Genomic DNA, 13,791 nt, shown 5'->3' with positions numbered 1-13,791 from the left:
GGCCACTCAATGTTGCTATTGTGTGCATGGGCCTCAGACAACGCCGTGGCATCTGTTCATTTGAAGCTAAGTCGTTTTCTGCTTGTGGATTTCTAGCACAATTCATCATCCCCATATTTCAACTTAATGGTACAACTGTGGCCCTGAGTTTCAACCACAGAAGACCTTGTGGAGATCACGGTTTTAGATTCCACCTGTAAGACACAGAGCTGATGTGACTGTCACCGGCTGAACATTTTACGGAGCAATATTTTCATAAACAGGATGGCCAGAAACAAAGGTAAGGAGGGGGTACCAGCAGGCGAGCTCTTTGCCATTATTTTAGAAAATGTCTCCATATGAAATGGTCCAATACGGCCCCAGCCGTGTAAATAATTCACAAAAGCAAGTTCAGTTCCTTCCCTTTGAAATCCAAGTAATACCTTATAAGGGAGCTGCTGCCCACCGACACACAGAGCGATGGGTAGCTAGCAGCTTCCATCTCTGGCAGTTGTTATGAAGTCTCCATAGCCGGTGATTTGTAGATGATTATAACTTTTGCTCTGCATATCATTGTTACTGGCAGGCAAATCCCATCAATCGAATGGCATGACTGATTAAAAAAGAAGGCAAACTTGACAGAGGCAGTCTGGTAAGCCATTTTTTTTTCTGCCAATTACAACCACCATGAACGCTCACCATTGTGTATAGAAAAGCCAGATCTGACACCGGCCTGTCCTCTCCCCATTCTCCAGGAGCCTCAACACACATGTTCCAGAAAGCCTTTCCAAACTCAAATGTTCCGTGTTTCAAGAGGAAAAATGCAATCCAGCGTGGGGTTGCTTACATTCTAGTTCCCAGAAAAAAAATGATCTGCCCAGAGCGCCCCACTGACCCCCCAGTTTGTCAAGGAAGAAAACTCACTGCAGCCACAGGCCCTGACAGCAGCACTTTCATTACACGCACAGTCACGACACCTTTTCAATTCTGCTCATCTCTAGTCTCTAGCCAAATGGAACTTATTACTTACAGCTTGTTGGGATTTATGAATTATTTATAAAAGTAAGTCTATGACTCCAGACTCTTAAAAGACAATACAACAGCACCCTCATTGTTATCCACAACTGCACATCTATCAGAGAAAGCAGATATTCTCCAAAACACACGCTGCATGTTTGGGGTGAAATAACAGTTGTGAAAATACCAAGCCTGTAAGATTATTTGGAAGCTATTTATGGAATGCCTGGGTATATTTTTAAACCAGTCTCTTTTATTCGAAGCCAGCCTCAGATTCCAGAAAGACACAGCAGATGTGTGCTACCAACATATTTCCCAGCTTGACTACAAACAGTGATACCCTGCTACTTTTACCCCGTAGTGTCAAGCTGTGAATAAAAAGGCAATTCCCCCTTGACATATATCCAGAAGGTTCGAGGAGGCCATGATCCATGAGTCTCCTGCCGCACTCCAGAGCACAATGGCTCTGCATCCTAAGTGGGGATTAAAACATGGGCCAGTGTGGGGTTAGGATTTCACCTCCAGCTCCTCAGAGCACATGACCTTGCCCAGTAAAACAGACGACACTGCACACCCTCACCTGGGTGACACTATCTCAGTCACAGACCCAATTGGTGAGGTTGAAAGGCATGAGGTGGCCAGCCAGCCATGGCCTTGCCACACCTCTACAACAGTGGCGTGTTTGCTTGGCAAAGAAATCTCCACTGGCTCTGGTACAGGGAGCAGCAGCTGACCCAGAGATGCAGGAGCCCCAACGGACAGGGGCCTTCCCCCAGACTCCCCTCCAGAATCTCAGTCCTCACCACGCCCACAGCATCCCTCCCTCCTTCTGGGGCCCAGCCACAGACCCCTCTCCAAGTGTCCCTGCCCAGCTGTCCAGTCTACATCCTACCCCAAAGCATGGTTCAGAGGAAGAAGCAGAGGTTGGACAGCAGAGGCCCAGGGAGGCTGATGGCACTTTAAGCCACTGTCCTCATGGTGTCCCTGAGGTCCCACATGACGTGTCCATAGAGGATGAGAAGTCCTATAACCCTCTGCACACAGACCATACCCATATTCCCCAAAGAGCACACAGCCAGTGAAAACGCAGGCAGGAAACTTACCTTGCTGAAAAACATCTGCCAAGAGAGAAGAAAAATAGGGGAGGGGAGAGGGGAGAAAGAGAGGAGAAAAAATATTAATAACAATGTTGAAAGTCACAGTATGATGATAACATATGCTGACTTTGCTAAGCACTCTATGCATATTTCCTTTAATTCAGGAGGCAGTGCTTAAGAGCTCAAGCTCTGGAATGAGACTGCTTGCATTTCAGTCCTGGCCTCACACTTACTAACTCTGTGACTTACAGTTCCCTAAACCACAAAATAGATCTAAGTATGGGAAAAATTAAACAAATGATGACATACATTTTAAGAGCTTAGACCCATGCCCAGTACATAGTAAACACAGAAAAATCAGCAGCTACTATTTATATTGATATTACTTTCACAACAATCTTATAAAGTAAGTTTTATTATAGTTCTCATTTTATAGATGGGGAAACTGAGGCTCCAGAAAGTTAAGTAACTCATTCAACACCATAGAGGAACAAGCATGGTCGAAGTCTGTTAGAAAAGTTAAAAAAAAATTAATGTATTTTTTTCCGGCAAATATTGAGAGGCTACCAAATACCCTAAATGCCAATTACACTGACACCAGGAAACACAAATCTAGGGCCAGGCATGGTGGCTCACACCTGTAATCCCAGCACTGTGAGAGGCTGAGGCAGGAGGATCACCTGAGGTCAGGAGTTTGAGATCAGTATGGCCAACATGGTGAAACCCCATCTCTACTAAAAATACAAAAATTAGTGAGGCGTGGTGGTGGGTGCGTATAATCCCAGCTATTCAGGAGGCTGAGGCAGGAGAATCACTTGAACCCGGGAAGCAGAGGTTGCAGTGAGCCGAGATCACGCCATTGCACTCCAGCCTGGGCAACAAGAGCGAAATTCCATCTCAACACACACACACGCACACACACACACACACACTCTAGTTAAAAAAATAAACAAGCAGTCACTACCTACCACCCCACCAGAAATTCAATGGCCTGAATTTTATGTAAATGGACTGATACAACATGAATTCTTTTCTTGGCTTCTTTTGGAGTCATCCATATCATAGCACGTGGTAGCTCATTCATTCTCACTGCCATATGGTATTTCACTGTGGGGTTATACTACAGTTTATTTCTCCACTTGACTGTTGGTGGATATTGGGTTGTTCTCAACGTTTGGAAATTAGGAATTGTGATGAACATTTCCATACATATCTTTTGATAAACATATGTACAAATGCCAAGTACTTTTTGACATCTCCCACGTGGATTCAGGTTCACCCTGCTTATACCACCTCCTACTCACTCCAAAAGTACTCTCATTTGCTCATGCTTTCTCACTCAGTAACTTAAAGACAAAAGAACACCAGCAGAGATACAGACAGCACCACTCAGACATGAGGCGCTTCCTGCTCTGATGGTAGGACTGTAAAAAGGAATGAAACTTCTAGAAGATAGTTTGACAGTATATAAAAAAAAGATTAAATATGCACTCCTTGGCCCACCAATACCACTCCTAGGACTTTAATCTAATGAAATAACAAAATATATAAAAGAAATCTACATGAATGTTCCTCATGACATTGTTTATACTGGCAAGACACTGGATATTGCCTGATTGTCTGGCAATAAGGAATCAAGCCAAATATAATATATCTCACACAATGGATTATTGTGCAGCTGTTTTAAATGGCTAAAGACCTTGATTATTTTGAATGAAAATATTAGATAGCAAAGTGGCACATATAATCCTGAGCCCATTTATGTAACTGTATGAAGAGAAATCTGTGACAATGGTCACAGAAATATTATTTTCAGGAGATGGAATTTAGGGTTACCTAAAGCATTTCTGTATTAATTTTTAGCAATGAACATGCCTTACATTTACAACCAAAATTTTAAAGCTAACGTTATTTTCATCTTAAAAATTAAGTAGAAACTATATATCATCAACATCTAATTTTGCTCTGTCAATACCAGAAACATCAGCTCCTACATAGTCACAAAGAACCAAGGGTCCACCAGTGGTGTGGCTGAGACACACACCTTGTAGGTTAACAGCCTGCAAGAAGAGAAGATCTATGGTGGCAGTTTTCACTCCAGTTGGGCACACGTGACCCCACAGGGAGTTGTTCATACTCCCAAGGGTACACTGAAGCCAGTGGTTGTGGTGCAGGTAAAACAGATTGCAGGCTCGTAATTCCCAGGGAATTGGCAAAAACACCGCCATTTCTTTTACACTCAACAAAGCCAACTGGGATTTAAATGGCTCCTATCAGTGCCACTACAGGAAACCTTGACTCTGCTCTAATTGATACACACTACACAGTAGTCTCTAACCTAAATTCATCATTAGTACAAATTCTGATCCAGCAGTGTGTGGGATACCACTGCCCAGAGACTGTGAGAATCATGTGCAGCTCCCTAAATATACCACTTTCACATGCACTTGCTTCCTGGAACCCATAGTCTGCACCACCCACCCTCTGACCAGCCAGCACACCTGGAGGAGCCCTCCTACTCAGCCTTCAAATGTCACAGCCACTGTGAAGTCTATTCCCACAGAGAGGGAATTCACTGTTTCCGCTTCTGTGCCCCTGGAGTAATTTGTGCATGTTGCAATTATAGCTCTTATTATAATGAGTTATTTATATAGACCATGAGCTCCTGAGGACAAGAGCAATGTCTCTTAAACACCTTTGTGGATCCCACCTGCCTGGGCATGGCAAGCTCCCACCTACGAGGGAGGGAAAGAGGGCTGGTCTGTCTTAGCACTCATCTGATCCAACCTCCTTTTACAGATGAGGAAACTGAGTCCCAGACAATTCAGAGATTTTTCTCCAGATCACACATGGAGTTAAAGGCTGAGCTAGGACTACATGAGATTCATTTAACCTTAATGAAGCACAAAAGCTCATGACTATTATTAGCAAAGTACAAACTAGAGATTTATCATCCCCCTCTAATGAATACAGACAAAAATTTCCAACCCTGAAAACATTAGTGAAATAAGATTAGTGTTTGAAATACGGATTCAGTCTCGACATCCGTCCAGAATCCTCAACCTCCTCTGCGTGGTTTTGACAAGGAGCACTTCCTTCAAAATTCAGTACTGATCTGAATTACTGAAAAGTATCAGTGGACAGGGAGGATGGAAATTCAGGGAGGGATTTAGTGACCTTATTCTGTCCAACTCCATTGTATATTTCACGCTTTAGCAGACAAATATACATGGAGTAACTATTCATATTTTCTATTCTAAAAACTCATGGTAGCTATTTTAGATTTTTCCAAAAACTCTTTTTCAGCTTTGTTTACATTTTGCACTGTTTTATTCAACTGTAAATTTTAATAAACATTAGTATGAATATTGCAACAATTTTGCACATGAATTATCTTGGAACTTAACACTCGAAGTTTATGTCTTTCGTTGTCTGAGGTATAAATCATTCCATTCTTATTATTGATCTTTTTGGTCTAATAATGGTTTGGGTACCTTCTTTAAAATTTCACTTTTCCAGAATGAAATGGCAATCCTGGCTCACGCACACATGATTCATGGGCAGACAAACGGGAAATAAAGGAGAAGGTGGTGATTTTTGTGCTGTTAGCTACATTTTAACTTCCTCTCCCAAACTGTGGATGTCAAAGGATATCAGCCATTGAAATATTCTTACCATTTGCTACACTGGTGTTCCTGTCCACCACCCCCATCTCCTAAACTATAGGGAGTAGTCACTTACAAAAATCAAAAGACCTCGAATTTGAGTGATATTCTTCTTTCAATCTAACCAACCACAAAGTCAGCAGTCCATCCATTACACTTGCTGAGCTCGAGTTTCCTTGTTGAAAACCCAGGCATATTCTAATACCCCTATCATGGTGGTGAGAGGGCAAAGTTAGATATACAACAAATGTTTTCCCATTCCATCCATTGCTGTGGGGAATTACTCTGAGAATAAGACTCAGGACCATCTTTTCTGCTCTTGCAGGAGTTGGAAATCACGCCAGTATGGAGTGGGGAATTGCCAGTGGCTGCTCTAGCCAGAATCAGGTTGAGCCCAAAGGACACCAGGGACACTGGTACAGAGGAAATGAACTCCTTCAGACAAAGCTCTGCTCTTACTCACTTCCCAAGGGAGAAAACCCCAACCCCAATCATTCACGTGGACAAAGGAAAGCCTGTTCTTCCGCCTGCCCCGCCTCCCCAGCCCCACTGGCCCCTGGAGCCATTCTGGTCCTATAGATAGATGAAAGGGTGTGTATAAGTTGGTGATTCAGATGTGGGAGGAAGAAAATAAGAAAGAAGGAACTCAGATTGCCTTTCTTAGCCCTGCTGTCCAATGTCTTCAGTTAGGAATGAGCATCAAGGATACTTGCCCCTTCCCCCACAGCTACTAAGAGATTCACACCCTAGAGATCTTTAATGCACTGAGTCCTCCAGAGACAGGGGCCATAAAAAGACGCGATTATTTATTATTATTAATAAGTTATGGCAATTAGGCTGGGTGATTCCTAAATGTTGCTGATTAAAACTTTCTTGAGTGCTACTCATCCACATGACTAGTGTTTACCTCGATTAAAAATGACTTAACTACACTCTGGGTGAACCCCTCTCTTGCGCCTGGGTTAATAATTAGCAGTGCACAGAGCCACGCAGGTTAAGTGAGTTGGCTCTGCTTTATTTATCTATTGCTTTGTTTTATGAGGAGAACTGGATGGCAGTCTTATTGCCCATTCAGTCTGCCAGGAATAATTTACTATTTCAATCCATAGTCCATAACTATGGTTAGAGAAACTCTCACTATTATTACAATATCACACTTAGCCCACACCCCACAGTATTAAAGGTATGGCAAACAGTGAAACCGAGCATGACTTCCATAAAACTGGGGGAGGTAAAGTTACTAGTTCTCAAGCAATGTAATCATACTACTCTCTCAATTTTGCTTTCTTTTCTAGGTTAAATTATAGATGAAGGGAGTTTAGTTTCTTGAAATGCATGCACTTAACTCCCATTTAAGAAGTCTCACCTGGGGAGACAGCTGTCTTGCAAGTCCTCCTGTGGTTTGGGCTACAGAAAGAAAATTCTCTTTCAAGTACAAGTGCTTTTACAGTAAAGCGCTGCGAATTTTACTGGGACCCAACTAACCAGGGCTGAGGAAGGAAACAGCTGGAATGAATGCGGCTTTCTTGATGGAGTCAGTTCACCATTAACCAAAGTCAGTTTCACAATCGGCTGCGCTGCCGCCCTCACCAAGTTTAAAAATCCAGCAAGCTCTGTACATAGACACGAAGAGAAATGAGAATTCAGTCGGTACATTTCTTCTGCAAATCTCTGCGAATGGAGTGAATTTTTTCTTTTTATGTTGAAAAGTGGGGCCCATCAATGCCTCCCTACTTGTTGAGTACCCGTGGCACTCCAGGGAAGTTCTGTTTTCAATTGACAAAGCTCAGGTCCAAACCTGCAGGTGGGCTCTCCAAAGGTGACAGGATGAGTCCTTATTTGATCCAGTGCTGTGGCACCACAGGATTATGGCCACTGGATCTCAGTGATCTGGGATCAAGTCCCAACCCCTTACCAAATGGACACCCGGAATAATCACTGAACATGTTGTAGCTTACATTCCTATCCATAAAATGGCAACAGTAGCGAAGAGCTTTTTCCCTACCATAGGAATATCATGAGGATCAAGTGGGATAATTCAATCAGCACAGAGCACAAGTACTTTGTAGTCAAATAATATTTGTTCAATCCTGGAAAAGGTCAGCATCCTAGCCACACTGGACTAGCTATTTAAACTCTATGAGTCTTCATTTCCTCACTTGTACAATGAGGATAATAAAATGTATCTTGCAGAATGCCTAGGAGGACAATCAAAAGCGTATATGTAAAGCACTTAGCACATGGTGGCTGGTGTATGCTGCATGTTCAATAGGTGAAAGTCAATGTTATAATAATAAGCAATAGAAACAGGGTCATAAAAACTCAGGTTCTGATGTCAGAGCTGGTCCTACGTTTGCCTGTGGGATCTTGGGCAAATTATTTTATCTCCTCAAGCCTTGATTTTTTCATCAGCAACATGCCAGTAACGATAGGTAATTTTTGTGGAGACAAAATTTGCCATGGAGACTGAATGAGAGATTGCCTATAAGAGAACACGATGACTGGCACCCAGAAAGTCTTCCATAAATTATAGTATTATTATTCAAAAAACATTTATTGGTTGTCTACTATTTGAAAAACCTCTGTGACTTGCATAGGACTGTAAGGGAATCATGAGAGGAAAATTCATGAAAATAAAATAATCCTTCTAATTCCTTCTTGTCATCCTGTAGCTATATGCCATTCAGAAGCCCCAAATCAACTCTCAGATATTACCTATGAATGAATTATTTTTAAGCCTTGACATCAGTGATCCAATGACATCCTACCTTCAAACATCAGCAATCTAAGGAGTTGTGGTTAGAACCCAGAGGGGCCAGAAACCCAAGGCCTGACCTTTGTTTTGGGTACCACTCATTCCTTTAACATTACCCGTCTCCTCTGGACCTGTCTTTGTTTCTCAAGACACCATTTAGGGGGCTCAGCTAGCCCTGTCCCGGGCTTTGATCAGCATCTCAAGCCACACTCCCTGGTGGGTAAGGGTCAAAAGAGGTAGGAACTGTATGGGGGCAGCTGAATTGGCGGCACTCAGAGAGAGCTGTTCTGTTCCCTATAACGGGGTTCTATGGAGAATTTGCCTGAGAAAAGGGTTCCATTGTTTTATTAAATAAAGTTTGAGCACAGCAAACCACTGAAGCAGAGCCCCTTCCTGCCCAGGTGCAGGTCTGTCTCTCCCGGAGCATGGCCAGAGTCCAGAGCTCCTCCAGAGTCCCCGCTCAGCCTCAGTGGCACCACATAGGGGCTGTGATTAGTTTTCCGTGTCTCCAAAGCCAGACAGCTCAGGCAACCATGTAGCCACACGGCCAATATTCATGACCCTCCTGCTTCCTCCAGGCACACTAAGGTTGCTCAAACTGAACAGAGCCCCAGTGAGCCTTCGTAATAGCTTTAAGGACTAACCGGAAGGCCTCGCTCCGCATCTCCAGCTCTCTAAGCCAAAAATGACAACCACTCTTTAATGCTGCAAGATCTTTTATCTCACTCTGCCTTTTCTTCTCTACCTGGTTTTGGATGTAGGCTGGAGAAAGTTCTCTCGTTTTCCTTGCTTCTGGCCTCCCTTCACCTTTTATCATATTAGAAATGAAGACCAATACTTTGCCTGTCACCGTTGTACCTCTGAAGGCACAGAGTGCTCAGTAAATGTCTTTTATTTGTGGATAAGAAAAAAATTTTTTTAAAAAGCCTCAAAGAATCTTCCTGCTACATTTACTAGGGAATGTACTACCAACATCAATCTTGGGCTGTGTGCTTGTAACCCATCAACCTGCGCTGACTTGGAAAGGCAGTGCAAGAGACACGAGCTGGTGAGCCCCTACCATGTTTACGACATTCTATCCCTAGTATATCTCATTCCTAGCACAGAGGAATAAAGCTCTTAACTACTGAAAGAACATAAAAAAATAGATTTAGGAATAATACTTTTTATGATTGCATTCTGTATACTATGAAAGTTATGTTCGAGTCTGCTAGTACTTTATAGAGCTGATAAAGTAGAACAGTATGGCTTCCCAGCTCACAGTGTATTTTATATCCATTTAAAATGTTTTCTCTTAAATTGAATTACTTTTTGAGTAATTATAAGACTAATCTGGGCTTAATGAATTCATGTACAAATATTTTAGACTGCATTATTAAAATCTCTATGATATGAAACTATGTTAAAATTGATCCCTCTAGCAACCAGTGTTTTCCTATGAAAACAGCAGCACACATGACCTCCTCTGAATTCTTTTGAATCAGCTGAGAAAACAGAAGAAGCCACATTAAAAGCCTAACCAAAAGAAGTTGACAAGTAACATTGCTTCAATTTTCCTAAACTTCTATCATTGGATATTAATTGGAGTATTAATTAGGAGTCACAAAAAGTATTTGTATTAAGTATCCATATATGCAAAGGGCTGAAGAGATGGCGCATCTTCCGGAAGAAATTACATTATAGCTGTGATTAGCAATGACATAAAACTAATACTAGTAAAATACTAAAAGTGAGCCCCTGGATATCAAGCTTTACATTGTAAAAAGTCTCCAAATGCAGTTGTCTAAACATCTGGATTCTAGTTTGCAGTGCAGGCAAAGCCACTCACCTTCCCTGGGATTCCTTCTATTTGCAAAATGATTCCTACTAGATGATCTCTAAGGTCCCTTCCAGTTCCAAAGCATGACGATTTTAAGTTTAAAATTACACACATTGTATCAAATGGACTCTTACTGCATATAGCTTATTTGTCATCTTACGCATGCTAAATTACATTCACAAAAAAATTTCATTCTTTGCAATTCACATACATCCACAAACACATCCATAATACAGCCTGTGATTTCAAATTTATTCCAAGATATTATCTCAGTGGTAAAGTATTTTTCCCATTACAGATAAATTATAAGCCATCTGAAACCTTTAAGGTTCTATTACCTGCTTGAATGAGGTTTTAATCCCCCAACCCGCCCACCCAACATACACTTCCTGAAGATGCTTTTTCATCTCCATTTCCAAGTCAAATGATACATTTTATCCACATGTATTCCTCAGCCAGCTCTGCGTGATCCAGGTTTTAATCAGGTTGGTTACCCAGTTTCCAAAATTCAAACTGGATGTTTACAAATGTCCAGCAGAATAAATCTCTCTGTTTACCAGGTGATCATTATCAGGATGGACAACTTTAAAGTAAACAGAAGACAATGATTATCATCATTACCTGATGCTTGGCACAAATAACCATCAGGACAGCTCCCAGGAGCCAGAGACAATTCAAGTTTGAATTCTGAGAAGCTGCTCTGAAATCAAGCGTTGCTGATCATCATGAAATGGGCCCAAGATTTCTAGGAGGGGCTTTGATGACGTAATACACTCTAGATTGACCTCAGTTTCAGGAGGGTACAGGTTCTGGCCTGGCTCTACTATAAATCACCTGAATGAACTTAAATCATTTAAGCACTCTGGGTTTCAAAGGAGCAGCTGACAAGAAAATAGCTGCAATCTTTTCCAGTTCTAAAGTTCTATAATGAACACTACCAGGACCTTTCATTAGAACTCCCTGCTATATGCTCCCATATCTACTGTACATCTCCTTGGTGCCCTAATATACGCCTGTTATTTTCTTTCTCTTTCTCTCCAACTAAGCTGAAAGGACCATGATGTCAGGGACATTCTGTCCATTGTAGTCCCAAAGCCCAGGGCAGAATATTAGAGCATAAAAGTCCATATTAACATTAATAATAACTAATATGTTTTCAGAGTTTTCTGTACATCAGGCACTATTTTAAGTAGTTTACATAGACTGCCTGAATCCTCTCAATCACCCTAAAAGGTAGCTATTCTCATTATCCTCATTTTACAGATAAAGAAACACAGGCCTGGCCGGGCGCAGTGGCTCATGCCTGTAATCCCAGCACTTTGGGAGGCCAACGCGGGCAGATCACAAGGTCAGGAGATCAAGACCATCCTGGCTAACACAGTGAAATCCCGTCTGTACTAAAAAAAATGCAAAAAAATTAGCCGGGCATGGTGGCAGGTGCCTGTAGTCCCAGCTACTCAGGAGGCTGAGGCAGGAGAATGGCGTGAACCTGGGAGGCAGAGCTTGCAGTGAGCCGAGACCAAGCCACTGCACTCCAGCCTGGGCGACAGAGTGAGACTCTGTCTCAAAACAAAAAAAAAAAAACCACACACACACACAGGTCCACAAAGGTTAACTAAAGTTGCCAAAGGTCAAAGGGAAGCAAGTGAGCTGGAATTCAACTCAAGCAGTCTGGCTTCAGAATCCAAACTCTTAACCACTTTGCTACACTGTCTCTCAATGAAGACACCATTGATAGATGTGTGGAAGGAAGAAGGAACAAATAAATATGCCTCATCCCTTCTAAGACACCCTAAGCAGAGAAGAGAATTCATGTTCATAATACCTTTTTTTTTTTTTTTTAAGAAGATGCGGAACCAGAGTGAGCAGCAGCAAGATATATTATGAAGAGCAAAAGGACAAAACTTCCACAGAATGGAAGGGGACCCGAGCGGGTTGCCCAATACCTTTTTTTTTAAAGACAGAGTCTCATTCTGTTGCCTAGGCTGGAATGCAGGGGTGTGACCTCGGCTCACTGCAATCTCTGTCTCCCAGGTTCAAGAAATTCTCATGCCTCAACCTCCCAAGTAACTGGCATTACAGGCATGCACCACCACGCCCAGCTAATTTTTGTTTTTAGCAGAAATGTGGTTTCACTATGTTGGCCAGGCTGGTCTCACACTCCTGACCTCAGGTGATCTGCCCACCCTGGCCTCCCAAAGTGCTGGGATTACAGGCGTGAATCACCACACCTGGCCTGTGTTCATAATACTTGTAATACAATAATCCCCATGTTTCTAGATCCCCAGCCACATTTTTTTTTCTGTAACTTTACTCTCTGTGGATTTCGGGTCCAATTGCAGAAACTGCCTAGATACACATTTACCTTTTTAAAACTTTACAAATTCTCTTCCTAAAAGATTGCAACTGTTTCAATAGGTTTATGGCGATTGCTAAGGTAAGGTAAGGACATGGGGAAACGATGTCTCCCTGGACTAAAAAATGAGAATTCCAAGAAGAGAGTGAGGAAGAAGAGAACAATACGATACAAGGAAATATGACCGAGCTACAAAGATCTATGCAGCTGCCCTGACCCAGGGCCATCCTACTTGGGTTTACGAAAAGGAGGGTGTGAGAGGTGGTAGAAGGGGAAAGAGCCAGGCGGGAGGTAATGCAGTACAGGCAATGCACATATGAGTGCAGCAGCCGGAGGGCTTTCTTTTCTTCTTCTTCTTTTTTTTTTTTTTTTGCCCTGTCACCCAGGCTGGAGTGCAGTGGCATGATCTCGGCTCACTGCAACCTCCCTCTTCCAGATTCAAGCTATTCTCCTGCCTCCGCCCCCAAAGTAGCTGAGATTACAGGTGCCCACCACCATGTCCAGCTAATTTTTCTATTTTTAGTAGAGAGGGAGTTTCGCCATGTTGGCCAGGCTGGTCACGAACTCCTGACTTCAGGTGATCCGCCCCCCTGAGGCTCCCAAAGTGCTGGGATTACAGGCGTGAAACACCGTGCCCGGTCAGGGATTGTATTTTGACCCTGGATCTGCCACTGGGAAAGCAATCTTTCTGTTCTAAGCCTCAATATCTCCATCTGATACAGTGGGGCAACAGTGATATGGGGCTGTTGTGAAGACTGCAGGAAATCAAGTTAATAAAGACTTCACACAGTGCCTGACACATAGAAGGCACTTCACAGAAGCAGGCAATTGGACAGAGATTTATAAGAAATCAAGTTGCAGGATATCATCAAGATCAACCAAATTCTTTGGCATGCTGGCAACTGCGCTTGTCGCGATGAATAAAATATACAGTCAGACCTCCATATCCACAGGTTTTGCATCCACAGATTCAACCAACCATTGATTGAAAATATTTGAAAAAATAAAAAGTAAAATTAATGATACTACAATAAAAATAATACAAACTAAAACAATAAAGTATAACAACATTTATATAGGATTTATATTGTATCACGTATTAC

At 42.3% G+C, this 13,791-nt stretch overlaps 1 protein-coding gene across 3 annotated transcripts in view; it reads right to left on the bottom strand.

Moving 5' to 3' along the window:
* The window catches only part of GFRA1 (GDNF family receptor alpha 1), a 224,448-nt gene that overhangs the window by 157,406 nt on the left and 53,251 nt on the right, over positions 1-13,791 (bottom strand). For all 3 annotated transcript variants that reach the window (XM_017944362.3, XM_009215430.4, XM_009215431.4), the window contains one exon: positions 2,100-2,114. In XM_017944362.3, the coding sequence (XP_017799851.2) occupies positions 2,100-2,114 (15 nt within the window). The remainder of the gene's footprint in view (positions 1-2,099; positions 2,115-13,791) is intronic.

The sequence above is a fragment of the Papio anubis genome, chromosome 11 (assembly GCF_008728515.1).
Source record: "Papio anubis isolate 15944 chromosome 11, Panubis1.0, whole genome shotgun sequence".
NCBI lineage: Eukaryota > Metazoa > Chordata > Mammalia > Primates > Cercopithecidae > Papio > Papio anubis.
The sequence above is the reverse complement of the archived record's forward strand: the minus strand, read 5'-3'. Positions and strand labels throughout refer to the sequence as shown.